Source organism: Trachypithecus francoisi, unplaced genomic scaffold (genome assembly GCF_009764315.1).
Source record: "Trachypithecus francoisi isolate TF-2019V2 unplaced genomic scaffold, Tfra_2.0 Lachesis_group12, whole genome shotgun sequence".
NCBI classification, from domain to species: domain Eukaryota; kingdom Metazoa; phylum Chordata; class Mammalia; order Primates; family Cercopithecidae; genus Trachypithecus; species Trachypithecus francoisi.
In genome coordinates this window covers 51,178,295-51,206,134 of record NW_022681457.1, presented here as the reverse complement: position 1 = coordinate 51,206,134, position 27,840 = coordinate 51,178,295, and the positions used below count along the sequence as shown (strand labels likewise).

At 38.3% G+C, this 27,840-nt stretch overlaps 1 protein-coding gene across 1 annotated transcript; it reads left to right on the top strand.

The window, feature by feature from the left end:
• The first annotated feature begins 265 nt into the window (after positions 1 to 265).
• Positions 266 to 27,840, top strand: GBP2 (guanylate binding protein 2). The gene is given in 13 exon segments (XM_033225506.1): positions 266 to 543; positions 4,422 to 4,628; positions 5,145 to 5,272; positions 6,118 to 6,227; positions 8,647 to 8,721; positions 8,723 to 8,841; positions 9,180 to 9,422; positions 12,128 to 12,235; positions 12,238 to 12,407; positions 13,748 to 13,960; positions 24,758 to 24,860; positions 25,154 to 25,347; positions 26,773 to 27,840. Coding segments are annotated over 12 exon segments (1,770 nt in total). The 5' UTR covers positions 266 to 543; positions 4,422 to 4,438; the 3' UTR covers positions 26,890 to 27,840.

The window sequence follows — 27,840 nt, the reverse complement described above, 5'->3', positions numbered from 1 at the left end:
AGGGCACTAAACAGTGCTCAAGCTAATATTCAAGGTAATTGGACCGAAGAAAATATTATATGAGGCTTTCTCATCCACATGCTTCTCAAACTGGCCCACAAACATGAGATAAATAGCACTATTTTAAATGACCCAATGAAGGGGTTTTTAAAACTTAGTATTGCAAGCAGTCTCCAAGATCTTTCCCAATAATAAAATGGGAAGTTCCTGGTTGAGAAATCATGACAAACCCTCTTACTAGCACAGCTGTCAACAATTCTTTTTATGGTGAATGAGTCACTGCTTTAGTTGATACTTTCGGTTTCATATTAGTCCATTTCTTTGCAGAGGTTACCTCTTTTTCTTGTCTCCCCTCAGGTCTCTGAAGAAAACCTGGGAAGCACCAGGACATTGGAGGGGTAAAGTAAAAGTCCACAGTTACTGTGAGAGAAAAAAGAGGGAGAAAGCAGTGCAGCCAAGCTCAGAAGAAAAGAGAGGAAGAAAAGAATTCGACTTTCACATTGAAAAAGCCTTCTTTCCAACGCTAAAGGATCTCTGACTAGGGCAGGGCAGGGGTGGGACAATATTTTACCAGGGTTCATCAGTTTTATCTAAACTGACCATTCCCACGATAGGCCACAGCTGAGCCGGCTGTGGGACACAAGTCCACATAAAATCCTGGCCCTATCAAGTGGCTGCATGTTCCTTAGTGCCCTGTGCTCCTGCTGTGAACTAGACTCCAGCAGAGGTGGAGCCTACATAGAGAGATGGGGATGTTTTTAAATTGTTATTTCTTTCTTGACACCATCTTAAACTAACTTTATTATTATTAGCATCTGCTTAATAAAGTTAGGGCTCCATCACATTCATTATTGCCACTTTTATAGCTCTAGGTAAATGCAGGTAGGCAACTCGGGATCTGCAAAGAGAGGGAACAAGTTATTATAACTAGGGAGCTTATACAATCTTTGTGTAGTTACTTTTCTGAGCCAGTCATTGATTGATTTCCATTTTAAGGTGGTATACATCATGCTATAAAATGAAACAGAAGTCTTGCCAGAAGTCTCTGTGGGCCATTGCTGTAACAGAAAATGGGTCCTGATCACAGAAAAATAAATAGTTTTTTTGCCATTGTCCCCTGAAGAGATGGGAAACAGATAATTAAATATAAGCCTTCATCAGAGCAAGTCAGAAGTAATCAACTCCATGTTATAAACAAAGCACTGTTTATTATAGAAGAAGGAAAGCTGTATTGCTTACAGTCTATGATTGCACATTAAAGAAATTATAAATTTTATAGCATGATCATTTTAAGTAACAGAGATTAAGATATTCAAGGCAAAAACACAAATTAAGATTTACTACAGGAAGGCTTTTTGCTCATTTTAAATTTACAAAACTGTCAAATTATGAAGGCCTGGTTAAACAGGCTTTGCGTACAATTGTGTATATACTACTCTACATGAAGCAGACGTCAGAAAAAACAAGCCCTGGTTCATCAGAGAATGTTTCCTGATGCTGGCTTCATTACCTGAAATAATTGAAAGCAATATGCAAACTGATATACATGCAGGTAATAAAGAATCAATCTTAAAACACAGACAGGTTAAAATCTGGTAACATAATTGAGTAAAAAATCAACAGATTTTCTACATGTTAGATTTGAGATATCAAGCTTGAGTGAATAACAGGTGAATGCTGATTCACAGCAAATATTAAGAACCAGTGATGTCCTGCTGTAGCTCAAAGGGCTTCCTGCATAGTGATAGGAAGAAGCCATTGGGTAACCTGAGTCCCACAGTCTAACCAAACCCTGTCCACAGAGGGGCTTTGAAGAAATCAGGACCAAGGTTGGGTTAGAATGGTATCTGTGTTTCAAAGTGTGGAGATATGTATGACACAATATTCCCCAGGTAAAAGTTCCTATTACTGTATACATGAGCTCAGCAAGCTCAGCTTTGCTCAGTCCAAAGATCTAAACATGAATGTGAAAAGTTTCCAAAGAAAATTTTGTAATTAAGTCAGAAAATGTGACATATCTAGAAAAAAATTCATTTTCTGAACAATGAGATACAAGATGATCTAGTGAGAATTCAACTTTGGTACATCCTTCTGGAGAGGAACTTGGCAATATCTAACGAAATACAATGCTCTTACCTTTTGACCCAGCAATCTCACTTATAGGACACTATCTTAAAGTTACTCCTATAGCAATATAAAAATACACACTCACAAAATTAGCAGAGGTTTTCATTGCAGCACTGTTTGTAATTGCTAAATATTAGAAACAATTTAAATGTCTATACCTAAAAGAATGGTTGAATAAACTGTGGTATGTCCACATAAATGGAGTAGATGCCTGTGAAAAGAATTGAGAAATCTTCCTATGAACTGATATGAAGAGATTCCCATATTTCTATATGATGTGATCTTTATGTTAGAAAATGTGAATAAGAAAATATACATGTCTATGCTCATTAGTGAAAAGAATGTCCAAGAAAGGTAAACTAGAAACTAACAAGACTGGATATCTATGGAGGATAAGTGGGCATGAAGTTGAAAGAATAGAAAGACAACTGGAATGGGATGAAGGAAAGTGACACTTCTTTGACTACAGCTTGTTGTAAAGCTCTGACTTTCAGCACTATGATATTTCGTATATTCAAAATAAATACATACTTAAAATCAACCAACAAATGAACCTAACTGGTTTACAAATAAATAATTTAACCACACCAAAGAGAACAGAGAAGGAAAAGGTAGTCTAAGCAACTTTGGAATATAGTGTTTTGACTGTATGGGTAAGACCAAAGACAAGAAGAATTGTTAACTAATGCACTCTAGTTAGCAAATTTATCATTTGAAGACTTATGAGTTAGCAACTTTAAAACCAATTATATGTACTAGAATTGAGCAAATAACGGAATTTATTATGTATAATGACATACTCAGAGAAAATGTTTTAAAAGCAAAGGGAAAAGCATGAATACATTTTGTTTTGTTGAATTAGAATTAGAAATATCAGAAGAAACTCAAGCTTATATATAGAAATGGAAAGATGAGAAATAAATGTAGATGTGTGTATTCATGTGCCAGTATACAAACATAAATTTCTTAACTTTCCCCCTGAGAGGGCCTAGAAGTCATGACTACACCTAGTGTGATAATCTTGGTGTCTATGTACCATTATCCAATGAAAGCAACCAGAGCCCTTGGGAGAAATGGTCGATTCTAAGGCTGAATCAGAAACAATATTAGATAAGCCTGGCATGTATTGTAATGCCAGAAGGGAAGAAGCACTGAAAATGTGATGGAAGCATGTCCAAAGAACCTGGGCTCTAGCTTGAAGGAGCTCTTAGTGAACTAAACTGGTACAAGTTGAGCAATGAGATAAATAGTGATAGTAAAGTGTTACCCATATGATAAAATAACTGTCTATAGGTCTACACTGATACAACTAAATAATTAAATAAGTAAATAAAATAAATAGAGGAGAAAGGGCAGTTCTTGCTCACATTAGAACTCTAATAAATGTAGAAGGAATGATGAGAATAGAAAATTACCTTTAGTCAAACATCACAGTAAGTTATAAGCAAGAAATATCAATGGATGCTAAAAATAGTGACTGAAAAAATTATGAAAGTATGATGAAACTTTATTTGCATAGTCTTCAAACTGTCTCTCCAAATGGTACTGTTTAGTGACAAAATGGTACATAATACTTTGTGGTAGAGAAATCTGGCAGAGAACACCTTAACCAAGTGATCAAAGTGAAGGTCACAGCACCAGAAAAAGTCATGTCAACATCATGAATCCCTTAATACAAGACACTGAAAATGGCAGAACATCACTTCTGTGACATTTGCAAAAAAAAAAAATGCCTAACTTCAATCTAATAATAAGGAAACATCAAAAAACCCAAACTGAGGAATATTCTACAAAATCATAGGCCCATCAACTTCTAAAATGTCAAAGACATGAAAGACAAGGACAGGATAAGGAACCATCAAAGATGCAAGGAAAATACAGAAACATAATGACTAAATGCAATGAGGAATCCTGGACTGGATCATGGAGCAGAAGGACATTAGTGGGAAACTGGTGGAATGTGAATAAGGAGTGTAGATTAGTTATCATTGTATCAATGTTAAAATCCTTGTTCTACGGTTATGTAAAATTTTAACATTAGAGGAAATGATATATGCGAACTTTCCATACCCGTTGTACATCTTTTCTGTAAGTCTATTTCAAAATAAAGTTATTTTTAAAGAAAGCCAGTGGACCAATTTGTAAGACAGCCTTAAAGAGAAACCGGGCTTTAAAAAATGTATATGAAAAAAAGTTCAAGCCTAGAAAACAAAAATTTAATCCATATTGTAAAGTTCAGTATAGCTAGCTACCTAAAAATTGCATTCCATTTCATCTTTTTCCTTGCACACAAGGGAACAACGCCCTGGACATGGCTCCAGAGATTGACTTGCCGGGCCCAATGAGCCTCATTGATAACACTAAAGGGCAGCTGGTGGTGAATCCAGAAGCTCTGAAGATCCTATCTGCAATTACGCAGCCTGTGGTGGTGGTGGCGATTGTGGGCCTCTATCGCACAGGCAAATCCGACCTGATGAACAAGCTGGCTGGGAAGAAAAACGGTGAGTGACACCAGCAAAGCTCTAAGCCCCTTCTGTCCATACACACTGAGAACATCCAGCCTAGGGATGTGAGAATAGAAAGTTAGAGACGAGAATGAATGTTGAAAGCTAACTTTCAGTCCATTAATGGGCTCTTTACACTGACTTTGGAGGATTACAGTCAACTGACTCTTTCTTCCCACTTTACTTTTATTTTATACTTAGAGTATAAGTGTCCCTTTCTGGAAGGAATACAATGTTAATAAAGAAAATTAACTTCTATAATAATGACTTATAAAACGTTTATTAAAGTGCTCATGTAGTGACAGCAAGCTTTCAATGAACTTTAAGAAAAAATGAATGTTTCAATGTGTATTAGCTATCTAATTTTCCTATTTCCAGGATTGTAATTAAGATTCATGCCAGTTGTATTTTCTTTTATCTCCTTTAACTTCAATTATGTTAACTTTTATCTCAATTTCCAGAAACACCTACTAACTAATCTCTTTTCCCTTTTATCCTCTCCTTCTTTTGCAGGCTTCTCTCTGGGCTCCACAGTGAAGGCTCACTGCAAGGGAATCTGGATGTGGTGTGTGCCTCATCCCAAGAAGCCAGAACACACCCTAGTTCTGCTCGACACTGAGGGCCTGGGAGATATAGAGAAGGTAAAAGAAATAAATATTTTAAAAATTTCACTTAGGTAGATTAAAATCTACATAAACCAGGTCAGGTCAATAACCCTCTTTGCACTATCACTCCTACTCCTGGATTTAGGACTCTAGTTCATTACATTAATATATTATTTTTTAAATGTATGTAGTATAAGCATTCAGAGTGCACAGTAAGTTCAATTTATTAATTATGGGTAAACCTATGAAATAATGGCTAATGATGTTTTCAGTCATTTTCTTTCATATTATAGTAAAACGTTTTGGTGAGGCTGCTGAAGGTGCTTGTAAACTTCAGTAGACATTTTACAAACACGTCTGACTTTTTACAGCGGGATCCCATAAAGGTAGTAAAAACATTCACATCCACAAGAGCACCAGTAGAAAGAGAAGCAAAGTGTAAAATCTAATAACATCTTTGTTCATTAAGGATAATATATTACTACTCATAAATCTTAGACATAGACAGTTCTTATTAGAGGAGCTTATTTTAACTACTGTGTAAAAAATGTCTACCATGATGTGCCATGGAAATGGAATAGGGTCATAAACTAAGTTTAGGATATCAGTTTGAATTTTAGTAGCGGATCAAAATAGCTTCTGCTACCAAGTGCTCATGTGTTTCCCACTGACACATACATTTATATATAATACCTTAAATTATACCTCATAAATAAAATTTATTCTACAGGTGGAAAAAAAATACTACATAAGGAAGTGAGTTACCTAAGTTTTCACAACTAATGAGAGACAGAGTTGGAGTTCAGTCAGTCTTCAGCTATCTGAATTGATTATACATTCTGCTAGTCACTCTTCTGTGTGGCTTCTACAATGACTTACAGGGTGACAATGAGAATGACTCCTGGATCTTCGCCCTGGCTGTCCTCCTGAGCAGCACCTTTGTGTACAATAGCATGGGAACCATCAACCAGCAGGCCATGGACCAACTTCAGTATCCTTTTTTGTGGTACAGAATAGCACTAAACCTAGAAAATAACAGCTTGATTTTTTCACCAAGTACAGAGGCAGACAGGTACTGAAGAATTCATAAGTCCTCTCTTTAATAAATCTCATTATGCTGAACATCTCATTCTATCTCAATCTCCACCAGAACTTCAAGTCTTCCCAGTTACATGTATCCTTAGACACTCAGACACCCAAGACTCTATGTCTTCTATCTGAATTAATCTCCTATCCCTGTCCAAACCCTCAATGTCCTCTAGAACTCATGGTCTCACTTTTGCAACTCTCTATATTCTTATCATCTGCTCTAAGTGTTGCCTTCTAACTGATACCTAGCTATACACTATAGATACTATTTCTCCTACAGACCTCTCCAGTGGTCTTATGTGATGACTAATTTTTATCCCATACCTTGCATCGTAAGTGTAAGAGATGAGTTAGGTATCCTCCTTGCTCCATATTAGAGTTATGGACACTTTCTCATTCCTTTACCATTAAAAAGAGACTCTTCTTTGATACATATGCCCTCAGACTACACCACTATGCTTTGTTGCAATTATCTAGCAATGTTCCAATAAATACATCCTTCATTCATTAAAGATTTTAGCTCCTGGTGTCTTTTTAGAGACTAGCAACCAATAGACAACTACTTAACACGCTGGTGTACTCAGTTCCATCACCTTATTGGAACTCTCCACTCTTATTGTTATTCTCCACTCTCACACATTACTTAACCTAGTTCATTATCAATGACCTCACCATTTCCATTAGCTTAGTTTTAAGCATTATACTGAATTAGATTTCATCAAGATAACCTTCATATTCCTATATGTAATGCACAGTTCTCACCTCATTTGATCTTCCAATCCTCCATAAGCCTTTTTTTTCTCTAGGAGCGTTTCATAAATTTGATCCCTTCCACCTTTCTGAAATGCTTGTTTCACTTGGAATTGGTTCCTATTAGAATACCACAGTTTCCTAATTTTTCACCTTCCTAATTTTTCAGATTACTTTACTCCATACTCTTTCTCCTTTTAGCCTCTAAATATTATAACTCTTAAGTTCTTGTGCCTCTTTTCTTTTTCTACTTTCAGTGCCCAGATGATCACATCCAGCTTCAAGGCTTTCAGTAGCACCAATATGTTAATCACCATCAAATCTGTATTCCCAAGCGTGAGCAAATTCAAACTTTTGTATCCAGCTTCTGATGCAACATCTCCATTCAGATGTGTAAGAGACATCCTGAGCCTAAAATATACAGAACAAAACTTCATTTTCCTGTCCAAAATAATTCCTTCCCAGTCTTTCCAATCACAATAAATTCCCACATCATTCATAGAAGTGCTCAGATCCAAAGCTTAGGAATCATCTTGGATGATTCCCTTTCTTATGTTTTGGAAATGATTAATCATCAAATTCCTTCAGCTCCACTATTAAAGTTATTTCTCTAGACTAGCCAATTCTCACTACTTCCTCCATGATAACTCTAAGTTTCCATTACCTCTCGTCTTGGTTATCTTTTCAACTAGCTAATTGTTTTTTGTTTCAGTTTTGTTTGTTTGTTTGTTTGATTTTGCATATGCACTTGACTCACAGATGCAATGCCAGCCAGTATGATTTTAAAAAAAATACCATACTATATCCTCTCTTCACTTAAAACCCACCAATGCCTTCCCATTAACTTTCTATTAAATTTCAAACTTCTTACTTTGGTTTACAGAGCTTGCACATCCCAACCTCTACTTATTTTAACCTTCTGCCCTACCACACTGGATTTCTTGATATATGTTTCACACACTCAGTGATTTCCTATCTAAGGGGCTTGCAGGGTCTGTGATCTCTGTCTGCAATGTTTCTCCAATGGATTTGTACATGACTGGTTTCTTCAATTCATTCAGATCATTGCTCAACTACAATGTCAGAGATAATTTACCTGGAAAACTACATAAACCAGCACCACATGCAGATACACAGTTATTCTCTGCCTTCCTTATTGGTAGATTTGGGAGACACCAGAGTGTTAGATGAGTGTCTTTTGGTTGCTAGTTTCTAAAAATACACTAGGAGCTAGTTGCCCAGTTTATTTTCCTTCAAGACAATTGTTATCAATACCTGCTAATTTATTATATTTTTGTTTACATGTTCATTGTTTGTCTCCATCATTAGAATGTAAGCGCTCTAATGGTAGCATTGTCTCATTCATTACAGCATTTTTAGTCCCTAGGACAGTGCTTGGTTCACAGTAGGTGCTCAATAAATGTTTGTGAGTGAATGACTTCTGTAAATAAATGTTTGTGAATGAATGAATGAGCTAATAAAAAGAAACCAAATTATTTTAGGTAAGCATTAGGATAAAATGTAGTATAAAAAGTGGCATTTTCTGTAGTTTTCTTAATTTAGCATCTCAGCTATGTGACAGAGCTGACAGATCGAATCAAGGCAAACTCTTCACCTGATAACAATTCTGTAGAAGACTCAGCTGACTGTGAGTTTTTTTCCAGCATTTGTGTGGACTCTCAGAGATTTCACCTTGGAACCGGAAGTAGATGGAGAATCCATCACTGCCGATGACTACCTGGAGCTTTCGCTAAAGCTAAGAAAAGGTTACTGGGTCTGATGGTTGGGTAATAAATAGAGAGCAAATAATGTCAAAATAACCATTTCTGTGTTGTGCTAAAAATTAAAATTTTGAACTGTATTTTCCTGACTGTTCTGCTAGAGGAAATGGAGACATTGCTTGACTATATCAGTTGGAATCAATTTTAAATTGCATTACCTACCTCTTCTTGGAGACTTTCCTTTCTCTACCCCTTTAACTTTTTATTTTTTCTTCCTAATTAACTTCCTCCTTACATAGGCTTTGTGAAAATTATAAAATTGAAAGATCATATTTGAAGTAATTAATGTGAAGTTTTACCACCTCTAATTTTCATTCCTGTAGGTACTGATAAAAAAAGTAAAAGCTTTAATGATCCTCGGTTGTGCATCCGAAAGTTCTTCCCCAACAGGAAGTGCTTCATCTTCGATTGGCCCGCTCAGAAGAAGTATCTTGCTCGCCTGGAGCAGCTAAAGGAGGAAGAGCTGAACCCTGATTTCACAGAACAAGTTGCAGAATTTTGTTCCTACATCCTCAGCCATTCCAATGTCAAGACTCTTTCAGGTGGCATTCCAGTCAATGGGCCTCGTGAGTCACTCTCTCTACCCGCTTCCTACCTGGACTTTCTCCTTCTGCCCATTGTAGAGGATAAAATGGAAAGCATAAGGGTCACTTCTGACAAATGCATAGTCTATTGATAGCAAGGAAAATACACCATGAAAATCATAATATAAATTTTACATGAAAACTAAAACTATAGTATCTCATATTCCTTGCAAGGAGAAAAAAAGAAAATAACTAGAATTGAATTCTGCTATGGTAAACTTCTCCACCAGCTTCTCAGCTCCCTCTTTATCAAATAAACATCCAGGATATATATACTGAGCAACAAAGATAAAAGCAAATACTGTATCTGTATGTAAGTGAGACTTTGCTATTAACTGCAGTACAATTCTCTTGTTCAGCAATTCTAAAATATTTAGGGAATGTCTGTAATGTAATGTACCAACCACTGGGTATAATGATGGATAAAAGAAATGTGACTTTTATCCTCATTCCAGCATAATAGGAGCGAAAGATACTTTTGTAAAAAGTAAAAAAAAAAAAAAAAAAAAAAGTATAATGCTAAATAGTGATTAACACAATGCATAAAAATAATAGGCTGCTATGAAAGAGTAAAGGGAGAGAGAGACAGGGAGATATAATTTAGAGTGTGAGAGAATGCTTGTCTGTGAAAGTCACATGTAAGATGAGAATTTAAAAACGACTGAGTTGGCAGGGCACTGTGACTAATGCCTGTAATCCCAGCACTTTGGGAGGCTGAGGTGGGTGAATCACTTTGGGCTCAGGAGTTTGAGACCAACCTGGGCAAAATGGTGAAACCCTGTCTCCACTAAAAACACAAAAATTAATCAGGAATAGTGGCTCATACATGTAATCCCAGCTACTCAGGTGACTGAGTCTGAAGGATCAATTGAGCCTGGGAGGCAGAGGTTGCAGTGAGCCGAGACTGCACCACTGCACTGCATCCTGGGAGACAGAGTGAGGCTCCATCTCAAATACATATATACACTTTATATGTATATAAAATAAATGATTAGGAGCTAATCAAAGCACATAGAGGAATAGCTTTACAGCAAATAATGTAATATGGAAACGCCCAGGGCAGGAAAGAACTTTGCAACTTCAAGAAAATAGAACACAGGAGGCTCATGCCTGTAATCCCAGCACTTTGGGAGACCAAGGTGGGAGAATTCCTTGAGCCTAGGAGTTTACGACCAGCCTGGGCAAAATAGCAAGACCTCATCATTATGAAAAAATTAAAAATCAGCCAAGTGCAGTGGTACTTGCCTGGAGTCCTGGCTACTCAGAAGGCTGAGGCAGGAGGGCCCAGTGTGAGCACAGGAGTTCAAGGCTATGGTTAGCTATGATCATGCCCTGCACTTCAGCTTGGGTGACAGGACAGAATTCCATCTCAATTTTTTAAATGAAAATAGAAGAAAGACAGGTGATTGGAACAAGAGTAGACTGAATAAGAGTGGTGTCCTAATTGGAGAGGTATAAAGGGGTCAGGTCTTGAAAGGACTGGCAGAGGACTTTGAGGAGATTAGAGGTTGTCTAAGCTCTAGGGAAGATCTTGAAGAATTTTTGGCAGTGAGGTAAGGTTATCTAATTTATGTTTATACATATCTTTTGGAATATTTTGTAGATAATTTGTTGGAGTGGTGAAAGGGAGGGAATGAGAGATGGATGCTATTTGCAGTGGTTGAGCAATAAATGGACATTGAGTGAGTCTCAGATTGTGGCAGTGAAAATGGTAAAAATGGACAAGATCCAAACATACTTTGAATATTAAATCCAAAAGACCCATTGATAGAGGGAATATGGATTTATGAGGGGAATAAGAAGGAAATGCCAAGCCTGTCTCCAGAGTTTCGAGTTTAGCAATTGCTTGAATGGCTGTGTTATTTAGTGAGATAGTAGTATCAGGAGGAGAAATAGTTTTTCAGAGTGGATGAAGTTTTTATATTTAGATTATTTAATATTGAGTTTCTTCTGATTTATGCAGTAAAGGATATAAAATAGGCATTAAAAATAAGGTACAAAACTTACTTTTAATCCAAAGCCTAAAAGAAATGTCAAAGCAGGAAACGAAATACACCAGCCATCTATACATACGGTACTTAAAACTACAGAGAGATGAGAAGGTCCAGGATTGAGTCAAAAAGAATCAGCTCTTATTGTGTGACCAACCACTCCAGTTTGCCTAAGATGAGGTTTTCCTGGCATGTGAGACTTTCATTGCTACACCCAGCAAAGCCCTGGCAAACTCAGTGAGTTGATTACCCTATCTGTAGTTCTGACGAGAGAATATCTAAGAAGACATGTTTACCTTAAGCCAGACAACAGACTAGTGGGCTGCACCGCTAAAATTAATAAAAATAAAAAGGCTAAGTTTTCTCATTGACTTTTTTCATAAATTAGGAGTGAAGAGAGAAAGGGAATAGAGGGAGAGGTGAGAGAAAAGAAAGGTAAGAAAACACATTGATGTATTATTTCAGCCCCAAAATATCCTAACTTATTCATTTCAGTATCTTCCTTTTGGGTGAAGGAAAAAGGAAAGAGCAACTTCAATTTCCTCTGTGACTCGGGTTAACAAATTATTCCATTACTATTCTTTAGCCAAAACTTATGTAAAACTATTATTTGTGAAACTCACTTGAAAAGCACACAAAATACTCTGTCCCACCAACTGATAGTCACATTTTTTAAAAAAAAATTCCCTTTTGCAGGTCTAGAGAGCCTGGTGCTGACCTATGTCAATGCCATCAGCAGTGGGGATCTGCCCTGCATGGAGAACGCAGTCCTGGCCTTGGCCCAGATAGAGAACTCAGCTGCAGTGGAAAGGCTATTGCCCACTATGAACAGCAGATGGGCCAGAAGGTGCAGCTGCCCACGGAAACCCTCCAGGAGCTGCTGGACCTGCACAGAGACAGTGAGAGAGAGGCCATTGAAGTCTTCATGAAGAACTCTTTCAAGGATGTGGACCAAACGTTCCAGAGGAAATTAGGGGTATATTTGGTGTTCTAGGTCATGAGAGGCAGAAAAATATGGGCCCTTCTTGGGAAAATAATTCTTTCTAGACCCCAAAATAGTTACACTCAGTTATGTGTACATATTTGAAATAATTATTAAAAGACAGACCTTTAAAAAAATGACAGCTAATTTTTTACAAAAATTTGCTTTTGTTAGTTTTTCCTATCTGGGTCCCATATTTTAAGAAAGTAAGTAGATTGTACAACTGCATTATTAAAGACTATTTTAACTTATTGTGTCCTTTTAAATTAAAAATTGCATTGCTTCTATGTTCCCTGATAATTATCAGTGGGGACTAAATTATTTTTAAATAACCCTAATAATTTGTTGTTTTTTTTAAATGTGAGCCAATGGTAAAATATTCAGAAAGCCAAAAAAGAGAAATTAATTATATAAGTTGTATTAGAGACATTTTTTAAAAATTTAAAACAGCTTTTAATGTCTGCCTCATTCCAAGTGAACAGAGTATTTTTGCATGCAGAATGGCCACTTGACAAGTGGAAGCCCTTTCCCTAGCTAGGAAGGCGCCATCTTATAAATGATACGTTGCTACATTCGGAGGTTCTGGTGAAGCTAGATAGCCGATGTCAGCAACTGTCACCCTTCCAACCTAAGGAGAAAAGAGAAAGCTTCGTAGTTAAGTTATCTTGAGTGCTTTAATGTAGATAAATGTGCTGTTCTATGAGACTTTCTAAATACTGAAAATACCTATGGTACAATCTTCACTACTTTCATTAGCCCTATGTTGAGAAAATACACAAAAATATTCTCATATTAAAGAATGTACTAAATAATCAGGTACTCCTTACTGAGCACTTCTAAAAAGTCCCTGGGCTTAATAGTTTACATCACCTCATATAACCCTGAAGAGAAATCTATGCGATGGGTATTGCTCCTCTGCTATACAGACAAGGAATCCTCAGTTCACAAAGATTGAGTGTCACAAGCCACAGTGTAGTGGATCTGGGAACTCCAGGCAGGCTGCCTGACTCCAGTGTTTGTGCTCAGAACTATTCCTGAAATGAGAGACTTGGAAAGATAAAAGTTTCATATGAAATGTGTATGTGCTTTGAGAATCATTCTCTGAAGCAGGAAAACTAGGAGAAAGGAGCTTTAGGAAATCACAAGCAGAGAAGCAGATCAGTTTCTGCAATAAGCACAACTTAGGGATATTCTAGGATCTAACAGCAAGGTGAGGAGCATGGCTCTATTTAGAGGCCACAATTTCTGCAGGAGAAGCATTTTTCAGTCTCTACATAGTTAACATCCTCCTCATGGCTTTACTGAAACATCTATGCTGTTTTGTCACTTTTCAGGCCCAGTTGGAAGCAAGGCGAGATGACTTTTGTAAGCAGAATTCGAAAGCATCATCAGATTGTTGCATGGCTTTACTTCAGGATATATTTGGCCCTTTAGAAGAAGATGTCAAGCAGGGAACATTTTCTAAGCCAGGAGGTTACCGTCTCTTTATTCAGAAGCAGCAGGAGCTGAAGAATAAGTACTACCAGGTGCCAAGGAAGGGGATACAGGTAATCGACACAGTGGGTACCATTTCTTGGAACTCGCTGAGGGGATGATTTTAAAGCCCACTGGGAAGAAGGTAAATGGCACTGCGACTGGTGTCTAGGGGCTCTGCCTTTCATTTTTCCATTTACTGATTCATTCACTAAGAGAGCCCACCATAATAGGAATTCCTCCTCAGAAGCACAGATGTAGCCCTCAAAAAAGGTTTATTAAACTGATTCATTTATTTATTCATCTAGTCCTTCAACAATTATTTATTTTGACCTAACTGTATGCCAGGAACTTGTCAAGTTGCTGGAGATACAGCAGTTAAAAACAGACCAATCTCTGTCAAAGTACACACAGGCAATTATCAAATTATAGCTTATAAACAAATAATAATAACAGTTAACATTTATGTTGCACTTACTGTGTTCCAGGAACTGTGCTGAGAGCCTAATTCATTTAATACTCAGAGCAATTCTATAAAATATGTGTTACTAATATCCCAAATTTGTATTTTTTTTTTTTTACTTTTGTGGGTATATAGTGGGTGTATATAATGACGGGTACATGAGATGTTTTGATACAAGTATGAAATGCACAATAATCACAGCATGGAAAACGGGGTATTTGTCGACTCAGGTATTTATCCTTTGTGTTACAAACAATCCAGTTATACTTTTTTAGTTATCTTAAAGTGTACAATTAAATTATTATTGACAAAAGAGTGACAAAAATTATTAGTCACCTTTTTGTGCCACCAAATTTTATGCTATCAAGTATGTTGTGCTATACTTGATTTTATTCATTCTTTCTACTTGTTTTTACCCGTTAACCATCCCCACCTCCCTCCCCACACCATCCCACTACCCTTGTCAGTCTCTGACAACCATCCTTCTACTCTCTGTCTTCATGAATTCAATTGTTTTGATTTTCAAATCCTACAAATAAGTGAGAACGTGAGATGGTTTTCTTTCTGTGCCTGGCTTATTTCATTTAGCATAATGACTTCCAGTTCCATGTTCTTGCAAATAACAGGATCTTATTTTTGTTTATCAGTTTTAATAGTTTTCTTGGTGTGGAATCTTTAGATTTTTCCAAATATAAGATATCATCTGCAATAAAGAATAGTTTGTCTTCTTTATTTCCAATTTGGATGCCCTTTCTTTCTTTCTCTTTACTGATTGCTCTCGCTAGTACTTCCAATAGTGTGGCAAATAACAGTGGTAAATGTGGGCATCTTTGTTGTATTCCAGATGTTAGAGGAAAGTATTTTTGTTGTTCTTCCCATTCAGTGTGATAATAGCTGTGAGACTGTCATATATGGATTTTATTATGTTGAGGTATGTTCCACCTATACCCAGTTTTTTAAAACTTTTTATTAATGAAAGGATATTGAATTTTATCAAATGCTTTTTCAGCATCAATTGAAAAGATCATATGGTTTTTGTCCATTCTGTTGATAGAATTTAACACATTGATTGATTTGCATATGTTGAGCACCCCAGGGATGAATCCCACTTGGTCATGATGAGTGATCCTTTTAATGTATTGTTGAATTTGGTTTGCTAGTACTTTACTGAGGATTTTTGCATCAATTTTCATTAGAGATATTGTAGAGTTTTTAAAATTATTTCATTTCAATAGGTTTTTGGGGAACAGGTTACATGAATAAGTTCTTTAGTGGTGATTTCTGAGATTTTGGTGTACACTGTACCCAACGTGTAGTCTTTTATCCCTCGCCCCGCCTCCCACCCTTTCCCACAAGTCTCCAAAGTCCATTGTATCATTCTTATGCCTTTGTGGCCTCATATAATAGCTTATCTCCAATTTATGTGTGAGAACATAGGATGTTTGGTTTTCCATTCCTGAGTTACTTCACTTAGAATAATAGTCTCCAATTGTATCCAGGTTGCTATGGATGTCATTGTTTTTTTCCTTTTTATGGCTGAGTAGTATTCCATAGTGTGTGTATGTGTGTGTACCATATGTTTTATATATATACACAAAACAATTTTTTATCCACTCATTAATTGATGGGCATTTGGGCTCATTCCATATTTTTACAATTGTGAATCGTGCTGCTATAAACATGCATGTGTGTGCAAGTATCTTTTATGTGTAATGACTTATTTTCCTCTGGGTAGATACCCAGTGGTGGGATTGCTGGATCAAATGGTAATTCTACTTTTACTTATTTAAGATTTGTCTTTGTATGATTTTGGTACCAGGGTAATACTGTCTTCGTAGAATGAGTTTGGAAGTATTCTCTCCTCTATTTTTCAGAATGATTTGAGTAGGATTGATATTAGTTCTTCTTCATATGTTTGGTAGAAATCAGCAGTGAAGCCATCAGGTTCTGTGCTTTTTCTGTACTGGAAAACGTTTTGTTATGATGTCAATATCGTTACTTGTTAGTGGTCTGTTCAGGTTTTGAATTTCTTCAAGATTCAATCTTGGTAGAGTGTATGTTGCTAGAAATGTATCCATTTATTCTAGATTTTCCAATTTATTGGAATATAGTTGCTCATTGTAATTGCTAGTGATGCTTTGAGTTTTTTTGGTATCAGTCATAATGTCTTCTTTTTCATCTCTGATTTTATTTATTGGACCTTCTCTCTTCTTTTATTAGTCTGGCTAAAAGTTTGTCAATTTTGTCTAACTTTTTGAAAGAACCAAAACACTTTTCAAAAAACTTTTGTTTCATTGATCTTCTGTATTGTTTTTTCATTTCAATTTCATTTATTTCTGCTCTAATCTTTATTATTTATTTTCTTCTACTAACTTTGGGTTTGATTGGCTCTTGCTTTTCTAGTTATTTAAGATGCATTATTAGCTTGTTTATTTGAAGTTTTTCTTTTTTATGTTGGCAATTATAGTCACAATCTTCCTCTTAGTACTCCTTTTGCTATATTCCATAGGTTTAGGTATGTTGAATTTCCATTAGCATTTGTTTTAGGAAATTTTTCAATTTTCTTCTTAATTTCTTCATTTACCCACTGGTCATTCTGGAACATATGGTTTAATTTCCATGTGCTTGTATACTTTTCAAAATTCCACTTATTATTGATTTCTAGTTTTATTTCATTGTGGTCAGAGAAGATGCTTGATATCATTTCAATTTTTCTGAACGTTGTAAGACTTGTTTTATGACCTAACATATGGGATATCCTTGAGAATCATTCATGTGCTGAGGAAAATAATGAGCATTCTGCAGCCACTAGATGAAATGTTCTGTAAATATCTAGTAGGTCCATTTGGTCTATAGTGCAGATTAAATTCAATGTTTTCTTGTTGATTTTCTGTTTGGAAGATCTATCCAATATTGAAAGTGGGGTGTTGAAGTCTCCAGGTATTATTGTATTGGAGTCTCTTTCCTTAGCTCTAATGATATTTCCTTTATATATCTGGGTCCTGCAGTATTGGGTGCACATACATTTAAATTTGTCATATCTTCGTTCTGAATTGACCTTTCTATCATTATACAGTGACTTTCTTTGTCTCTTCTTATGGTTTTTGTCCTGTAATCTATTTTGTCTAAATGTGACTGAATACTCCTGCTACTTTTGGTTTCCATTGGCATAGAATATCTTTTTCCATTCTTTTATTTTCAGTCTATGTATGTCTTTATAGGTGAGGTAGGCAACAAATCATTGGATCTTTGTTTTTTTTAATCCATTCAGCCAGTCTGTGTCTTTTGATTGGAGAGTTTAGTCTATTTACATTCAACATTACTATTGATAAGTAATGTTTTGTTATTTGTTTTCTGGTTGTTTTGTGGTCTTCTCCTCCTTGTTTTATTCCTTCCTGTCTTCCTTTTAGTGAAATTGATTTTCTCTGCTGATTGATTTAGTTTCTCGCTTTTTATTTTTTGTGTATCTGTTGTATGTGTTTTGGTTTGAGGTCACCAGGAGGCTTGCAAATACCATCTTATAGCCCATTTTTTTAAGCTGATAACAAGTTAACACTATTTGTGTAAACAAACAAACAAGCAAAAAATGAATTAAAATTCTACACTTAAACTTCATACCTCCACTTTGTAACTTTGTTTTCTATTTATATTTTATTGTATTGTATATATTTTAAAAGGTATATTAATTATTAATTTTGATTGGTTTATCCCTTAGTTTTTTTACTCAGGATAAAAGGAATTTACATGCCACAGTTACGGTGTTATATTATTCTGTGTACTTACTATTATCAATGAGTCTTGACTTTCAGATGTTTTCTTATTGCTTGTTAATGTCCTTTTCTTATGACTGAAGTACTCCCTTTTGCATTTCTTGTAGGACAGGTCTGGTGTCAATGAAATCACTCAGCTTTCGTTTCTGTAGGAAAGTCTTTATTTCTCCTTCATGTTTGAAGCATATTTTCACCTGCTATACCATTCTAGGGTAAAAGGATTTTTTCCCTCAGCACTTGAAATATGTCATGCCATCTGTCCTGGCCTGTAAGTTTTCCACTGAAAACTCTGTTGCCAAACATATTAGAGCTCCATTGTACGTTATTTGTCCCTTTTCTCTTCTACTTTTAGGAACCTTTCTTTATCCTTGACCTTTGGGTGTTTTATTGTTAAATGCCTTGAGGTTAAACCCTTCTTTGGATTAAATCTACTTTATATTCTATATCCTTCTTGTACTTGGATATTGATATCTTTCTCTAGGTTTGAGAAATTCTCTGTTATTATTCCTTTGAAAAACTTTCTACCTTTATCTCTTTCTCTACCTTCTCTTCAAGGTCAATAACTCTTAGATTAGTCCTTTCAAGGCTATTGTCTAGATCCTATAGGTGTGCTTCATTTTTTTATTTTTCTTTTGTATCCTCTAAAAATAGCCTGCCTTCAAGTTCACTAATTCTTTCTTCTGCTTGATGAATTCTGCTATTAAAAGACTGATGCATTCTTCACTATGCTGATTGCATTTTTCAGCTCTAGAATTTCTACTTGGTTCTTTTAAACTATTTCAATCTCTTTTTAAAATTTATCTGATAGAATTCTGAATTTCTTCTCTGTGTTATCTTGAATTTCTTTGAGTTTTCTCAAAACAACTGATATGGTTTGACTGTATCCCCACTCAAATCTCATCTTGAATTGTAACCCATATTCCCCTGTGTTGTGGGAGGGAACTGGTGGGAGATAATTGAATCATGAGGGCAGTTTCCCCCCATACTGTTCTTGTGGTCAGGAATAAGTCTCACGAGATCTGATAGTTTTAGAAGGAAAAACCCTTCTGCTTGGCTCTCATTCTCCCTTGTCTGCCACCATGTAAGACGTGTCTTTCACTTTCTGGCATGATTATGAGGCCTCCCCAGCCACATGAAACCGTGAGTCCATTACATTTCCTTTATAAATTACCCAGTCTTAGGTATGTCTTTATCAGCAGTGTGAAAAGAGACTAATACAGTAAATTGGTATAAGTTGAGTGGGGCACTGCTGTGAAGATACCCAAAAATGTGGAAGCAACTTTAGAACTGGGTAACAGGCAGAGGTTGGAACAGTTTGAAGGCTCAGAAGAAGACAGGAAAATGTGGGAAAGTTTGGAACTTCCTAGAGACTTGTTAAATGGCTTTGACCAAAATGCTGACAGTGAAATCCAGGCTGAGGCAGTCTCAGATTGAGATGAGGAATTCATTGGGAACTGGAGCAAAGGTGACTCTTGTTACGCTTTACCAAAGAGACTGGCGGCATTTTGTCCCTGCCCTAGAGATTTGTGGAATTTTGAACATGAGAGAGGTGATTTAGAGTATCTGATGGAAGAAATTTCTAAGCATCAAAGCATTTAAGAGGTGACTTGGGTGCTGTTGAAAGCATTCCATTTTAAAAAAGAAGCAGAGCATAAAAGTTCAGAAAATTTGCAGCCTGACAATGCAATAGAAAAGAAAAACCATTTTCTGAAGAGAAATTCAAGCCAGCTGCAGAAATTTGCATAAGTAACAAGGAGCTGAATGTTAATCACCAAGGCAATGGGGAAAATGTCTCCAGGGAATGTCCGAGGTCTTCATGGCAGCCTCTCCCATCACAAGCCAAGTGGCCTAGGAGGGAAAAATGGTCTTGTGGGCCAGGCCCATGGCCTCTCTACTATGTGTAGTCTAGGGACTTGGTGCCCTGTGTCCCAGCCACTCCAGCCGTGGCTAAAAGGGGCCAAGGTACAGTTCCAGCCATGGCTTCAGAGGGTACAAGCCCCAGCCTTGGCAGCTTCCACATGGTGTTGAGCCTGCAAGTGCACAGAAGTCAAGAATTGAGGTTTGGGAATCTCCACCTCTATTTCAGAAGAAGTGTGAAAATGGCTGGATGTCAAGGAAGAAGTTTGCTGCAGGGGTGGGCCCCACATGGAGAACTTCTGCTAGGGCAGTGCAGAAGGGAGATGTGGGGTTGAAGCCCTGACAGAGAGGCCCCACTGATGCACTGCCTAGTGGAGCTGTGAGAAGAGGGCCACCATTCTCCAGACCCCAGAATGGTAGACCCACCAACAACTTGCATCATGTACCTGGAAGAGCTGCACATACTCAATGCCATTCCATGAAATCAGCCAGGAAGGGGCTATACCCCACAAAGCCACAGAGGTGGAGCTCCCCAAGACTGTGGGAATCTGCCTCTTTCATCAATGTGAAATGGATATGAGACATAGAGTCAAAGGAGATCATTTTGGAACTTTAAGATTTGACTGCCTTGCTGGATTTTGGACTTGCATGGGGCCGTTAGGCTCTTTGTTTTGGCCAATTTCTGCCCTTTGGAATGGGTATATTTATCCAATGCCTGTAACTCCCATTGTATCTACAAAGTGGTTAACTTGGTTTTGATTTGACAGGCTCATAGGCAGAAGGGACTTGCCTTGTCTCAGATGAGACTTTGGACTGTGGACTTTAAAGTTAATGCTGAAATGAGTTAAGGCTTTGGGGGACTGTTGGGAAGGCATGATTGGCTTTGCAATGTGAGGACATGAGATTCGGGAGGGACCAGGGGCGGAATGATATGGTTTGGCTGTTTCCCCACCCGAATCTTATCTTCAGTTATAGCTCCCATAATTCCTATGTGCTGTGGGAGGGATCTGGTGGGAGGGACCAGGGGCAGAATGATATGGTTTGGCAGTGTCCCCACCCAAATCTCATCTTGAATTGTAGCTCCCATAATTCTCATGTGTTGTGGGAGGGACCTGGTGGGAGATCATTAAATCATAGGGGTAGTTTTCCCCATACTGTTCTTGTGGTAGTGAATAAGTCTCATGAGACCTGATGGTTTTATAAGGGGGGAAACCCCTTTCACTTGGCTCTCATTCTCCCTTGTCTGCCACCATGTAAGACATGCCATTCACCTTCTACCATGATTATGAGACCTCCCCAGCCACATGGAACTGTGAATCCGTTAAACCTCTTTTCCTTTATAAATTACCTACGTCTCAGTGTGAGAATGGACTAATACAACAACTATTTTGAATTATCTGCCTGAAAGGTGACATATCTGTTTCTCCAGAATTTGTCCCTGATGCCTTATGTAGTCCATTTGGAGAGGTCATGTTCCTGGATGGTCTTGATACTTGTTCATCTGTGTCTGGTCATTGAAGAGTTAGGTATTTATTGTAATCTTCACAGTCTGTGCTTATTTGTACCTGTCCTTTGGGGAAGGCTTTCCAGATATTCAGAAGGACTTAGGTATCATGATCTAAGCTGTATCTGCTATGGGGGTGCCCCAAGTCCAGTAACACTGTGATTCTTACAGATTCATAGAGATACTGCCTTGATGGTCTTGGGCAAGATCCAGAATTCTCTGGTGTATTAGGCAGAGTCTTGTTCTCTTCTCTTACTTTCTCCCAAACAAATGAAGTCTTTCTCTCTCTGTTCTGAGCCAAATGGAGCTCAGTGTGAAGTGACACAGGCACCCCTTTGGTCACCACAACTAGCACTGTGCTAGGTCAGACCTGAAGCCAGCACAACACTGGGTCCTTCCTGAGGTCTGCTATCATAACTCCCTGACCGCCACTTACGTTCACTCAAGAGCCTGCGACTCTACAATCGGCAGGTAGCAAAGCCAGCCAGGCCTGTGTCCTTCCCTTCAGGGCAGTGAGTTTCCTCAGGCTCCTGGCATGTCCAGAGATGTCATCCAGGAGCCAAGGACCACAGTCAAAAACCTTAGAAATCTACCTGGTGTCCTATTGTACTGCAGCTGAGTTGGCACTCAAGCCACAAGACACAGTCCTTGCCACTCTTCCCTCTCCTTTCCAAAGGCAGCGCAGAGCCTCACCCCATGGCCACAGCCACCACAGGCCCATGGGGAGTACTGTCAGACTACCACCAATATTGTCTTAAGACCCAAGGGCTTTTTCATCAGCTTGTGGTGAAAACTGCCTGACCTGGGACTCTCTTCAGAACAGAGGGCTCCTCTCTGGCTCAGAGCAGGTCCAGAAATACCATCCAAGATTAAAGTCCTAGAATCAGGTACCCTGAGAGCCTGCCTGGTGCTCTATCCCCCATGCAGATGAGCTGCTACCTAAAGTGCAAGACACTGTCCTCCATACTTTTCCCTCCACTTTTCTCAAGCAGAAGGAGTCTTGCCCCATAGCCACTATGGCTGAGAATGTGCTTCAGTCTCACCTGAAGCAGCAAGTCTCAGAGTCTCTCTCAAGGCCCTCAACATATTACCTGGGTATTGCTGCTGGTTATTCAGGGTGCAAAGGCTCTTCAATTAGTAGGTGATGGATCCTGCCAGGACTGGATCCTTCTCTTCAAGGTAGCAGATTACCCTTGGCTTAGGGTGTGTCTAGAAATGTCATCCAGGAGGGCCTGGAACAGGGGCCTTGTGACTCCGACTGACACCCTGTCCTGCTGTGGCTGAGCTGGTGTGCAAGATGCAAGACAAAGTCCTTCCCACTCTTTTCTTTCCTCTCCTCAAGAGGAAGGAAAGGTTCTCTTTTGGAGCCACAAGCTTTGCAGCTCGGGGTCAGGGAAGTGCAAGGACTTACCAATATCACACAAATAATGAATGATACGGCTTGGATGCAAGTGCAGGTAGCAGAATCTATTCTCTTAGCAATTCTTCTATGCTCTTAGCAATTCTTCTATGGTGGTACACTCAGGTTACATCAGTTAGAATTAGCTTTGGCTATATGTTACTCAAAATGAAAAACAACGGTGGCTTTAAAAGGTAGAAGTTTCTTTCTCTCTTGTATGTATGTGAGAAATCAGGAAGAGAGAGCTGAATGCTGCTATGATGACTTCACATTCATCTAGATCCCTTGTTCTGCTTCAGCCCCTTAGCATATGGCCTCGATCTTCAAAGTCAATTTCTGCTCTAAGATGGCTCATAGAAATTCAGCCTTTGGTTCCACATTATAGATGGGGTAAAAAAGGAAAAACAAAAGAGTAAAAGGGCTGTGAGTCAACTTTCTTTAAAGAGATTTTCAAGATGTACTATATAACACTTCTGAGTATATGTTATCGGCCAGAATTTAGTCTGGCCATATGGGCACCTCAGCTATAAGGGAGGTTGAGTAGAAAAGAGAGTATTGGCCTGGTGCAGTGGCTCACACCTGTATTCCCAGCACTTCGGGAGGCCGAGGTGGGTAGATCACCTGAGGTCAGGAGTTCAAGACCAGCCTGGCCAACATGGTGAAACCCCACCTCTACTAAAAAAATACAAAAATTAGCCAGGCATGGTGGTGCACACCTGTAATTCCAGCTACTCAGGAGGCTGAGGCAGGAGAATCACTTGAACCCGGAAGGCAGAGGTTGCAGTGAGCCGTGATCACAACATTGCACTCCAGCCCAGGTGATAGAGCGAGACTCCGTCTCAAAAAGAATAAAAAGAGAAAAAGAAAAGAAAAGACAGTATTTTATCACGACCTGCCCAGCAGGAAAAAAAAAAAAAATCACAGTCTGTTACAAAGTACACAGAGGAGAATAGAAATTTAGAACAATTCTAGCAGTCCCTGTCACAGTGACAAAAAGCACTCTGAAGAAAAAGCAGGATACAGGTATAGAAGAGGAAGGAAAAGTGCACCAATTTTATGTGTATGTTCTCACTGAAGGCCTCTCAGATGAGGTCAAGTTTCAGCAGAATCTTCAAAGAAGTTAGAGTGAGCCAAATGGACTCTAGGAAAAAAGAACTTCCAATAACAGAAATGATCCAGATAAATAAATTGGCTTGTGTCCTAGGAATAGCAAGAAAGCTAATGTGCTGCCTGGTGGTGAACCAAGGAGCGACTGGTGACAGATATGTTCAGAGGAGTGGTCAGATACCAGAAGCCAGACAGGGGAGTATGTTGAAGTCCAGTGAAAGAAGTTTGAAACATTTTTTGATGAACTAGAAAGTTAATAGAGGGCTTTGAGTATACGAGTGGTAAGATTTTTCTTTAAATAATATAGCAAAACTCTGGCTGCTCTGAGGAGAACGGACTGTAGGGAAAAAAGATTGGAAGCAGAGAGACCAGAAACTTTAACAATTGTCCAGGCTGGAGGTGATGCTGTCTTGGACTAGGGTGTTCGGATGAAGCAGGTGACAAGTGATGGGTTCTGGCTGTATTTTGAAGCTAAAGCTAACATAATTTGCAGATGATTGTTTACAGGATATGTGAGACAAGAAAGATATCCAGGATACAGTTAGATGAACAGAGTTATTAATTACTAAAATTGGGGTGATTGGGAAGGAATAAGTTTAAAGGGAGATCCAGAGTTGCATTTCAGACCTACTAAATCTGAAATACTATTGGAATTATAAAGTGAATTGTTGAATGAGTGCTAAAATTAAATTGAATTAACAGATGTATTGCAGGGTTTTGCTCTGACCCATCATCACTCTTTCTTCATTCTACCTTTCTCTGTATAACCAGGCCGAAGAGGTGCTGAAAAAATACTTGGAGTCCAAGGAGGATGTGGCTGATGCACTTCTACAGACTGACCAGTCACTCTCAGAAAAGGAAAAAGCGATTGAAGGTGAGAACAGCTGAAAACACTCTACATGGTTGGAAAGCCCTCAAAATGTTAGTTAGCAATATTAGTCCACCTGAAATTATTATTGTAGAGAAAGGATGGCAAGTATCATTCATAGTTTTATGAGAGTTTTCTTAACTAATCTGTATGATCATTGGTTTTCTGGTTACCCAGGGCAAAATTACGAGAAGTTTTATCAATGATGTAAGGATAAGACAAACAAAAAAGAGGGAAAGGAAAAGGGAACACCTACAATTGAATATTCATATATTTTTCTGTTTATTTTTCTTCCACAGTGGAACGTATAAAGGCTGAATCTGCAGAAGCTGCAAAGAAAATGTTGGAGGAAATACAAAAGAAGAATGAGCAGATGATGGAACAGAAAGATAAGAGTTATCAGGAACATGTGAAACAACTGACTGAGAAGATGGAGAGGGACAGGGCCCAGTTAATGGCAGAGCAAGAGAAGATCCTCGCTCTTAAATTTCAGGTATTCAATTGCATCATCTCAATTTTCTCTTCTAGTGCCCCCTATTGAAAACGAAGTGTAAGGCTGAGAACCTAATGCCTCCTAAAAAACTTTCTAGCCCAGACACTACTACATTTTCATTCCCCAGCTGTTTTTATGCCAGTCATCTCTGGTTAGTAAAGACTGTTTACTTGCAGGCTACAATCACATGGAATTCTTTATTATGCTATCACCAACAAATATTGCTAGGCACTGCGCAAGTATTTTACATTATGTGATCAAATTTTCCTCTAATGGCAGAGGAACTATTAGTTTCTCATTTGCTAAATGAAGTAATTATAATTTCATGAGCAATAAGTAACTTTTCTGCATCAGAGTACCTGGAGAAATATCTAGCCCGTCTTTCCTACTGAGAGGGATCCATAGGGATTTTGTTTCTGTCATGCCTGCTATGACTTCATGTCTGGAAGCACTGTTATGAGTAGAAAGATTCCCTAACCAGGTCAGGTGCAGTGGCTCACACCTGTAATCCTAACACTTAGGGGTGCTGAGGGGGGCGGATCACCTCAGCTCGGGAGTTCAAGACCAGCCTGACCAACATGGAGAAACCCCATCTCTATTAAAAATACAAAATTAGCTGGGCATGGTGGCACCTGCCTGTAATCCCAGCTACGCAGGAGGCTGAGGCAGGAGAATCGCTTGAACCCAGGAGACGGAGGCTGTTGTGAGCCGAGATGGCGCCATTGCACTCCAGCTTGGGCAACAAGAGTGAAATTCCATCTCAAAAGAAAAAGAAAGAAAGAACGATTCCCTAACCATCTACCCACTTAAGCACACTGGTTAAGTGCCGATGGTGCCAATACTTTCTTCTTCTCTGGGCTCTTTTCCACATTTGTGTTTGCCCAGAAATACCCTATGGGCCACTGTAAGCCCTGATCTCCTCAGTTTATTTCTGTTACCTCTGAATTTTGGAGACTGGTACTAAATTCCATGATCAAACACTTGACCTACTCTTGAGTTATGTAGTAACCTACCAATTGGAAATCACCTATTTTTCATAACTTCCTAGATATATATTTAAGAGTCCATACTGTATAGATCAGAAATGAACAACAACAACAAAAAAGAACAAGAGAAAGTTACGGTTTTTCCAAAAGACTGTGTTGCACGTGTGTGAAGGGTGAAGGGACCGAGGAATGAAATGCTGGGTCACTAATATTTTAGAAACTGTAGGACAACAACATTTTTGAAGCTAAAAATTCATAGAAAAATTATTGCAGATATAGGAGACTCAGAAGAGAGCGATAGAATGGAAACTAAGGGAAGAAAGCATTTCAAAAGCAAGTGTCAAAAATTCTTGAAGGATCAATATAAGTACCAAAAGGGAAACGAATTTGGTGGAAATGTGTTAGGCTGGATAGACTTAGCCTCCACTTTCCCTTTTAGGAACAGGAACGCCTTCTCAAGGAGGGATTCAAGAATGAGAGCCAGAGACTTCAGAAGGAGATACGGGATATCCAGATGAGAAGTAAATCACGGGAACTAATGTGTCACATACTCTAAAAGTACAAGGAACAAAATTTGCCTGTCCAGCTCCCTCTCCTCAAGAAACAAGTTGAATGAGCAACTTCAGAGTGTCAAACAACTGCCATTAAACTTAACTCAAAATCATTATGCATACATTTTTCTTGAACCATGAAGATTGCAAAGTAAAGGTTAAGTATGAGGTCAATGTTTTACCTACAGAGCAATTCAACTCATGCTTATTTATAGTACTAACTTTGCATAGGATCTTTAAATCCTATATTTGAAATCATATCCAAGGACTCGAGAGAGATATTGTGTAACTGGGATGCATTTTCCAATGAGATATCAAGCAGTTTCTGTTCCAGGCAGATTTTTTTTCTCTCCTAGGTACCACCCTTCTGTATATTCAGTCCCATGCTCTTATTTGGGGATTTACTATGGTCCTAGGATAGGGCTGAAGTGTGGTGAATATGATGAAAATCTGATGAGACCAAACAAGCCATGGGGCACAGTTGAGCATCACTCCTGCCAAGTGGTCTTTGTGTGGCATGCTGGCTGCAAATAAAGGAGATCTGGGACACTTAACTAGGCTTTAAAGTACAGAGAGTGCACAGTTCTCATTTGGGTGGAGGCTGCGTGATCTGTGGGCACTGGCAGAGAAAGTGGTTGCCTCTGTGCAGAATGCATATATGAGTAGAGGCTCCACCTTCTCTGTCCATATAAACCCTCTAGGTAATTACTGCCCCATTCTCAGGCCACCTAGATCTCTCTTCTCCAGTTTCCCTTTCTTAGTCTTTTCCCTTTCCTGAAGTTAGAAAATAACTTCTACACACAAAAGGAAAGCTTTAACTCAAACTCAAATTGCTTTCCATTCTTCTGAGGACCAGGACTATAATCCTATAAAGCCTAAAATTTGACTTCATTTTTCTCTCTGCCCCTCTGCTATGACATTATATCCTCAAAAGTACTCAGGGTAAATGCCTTGCT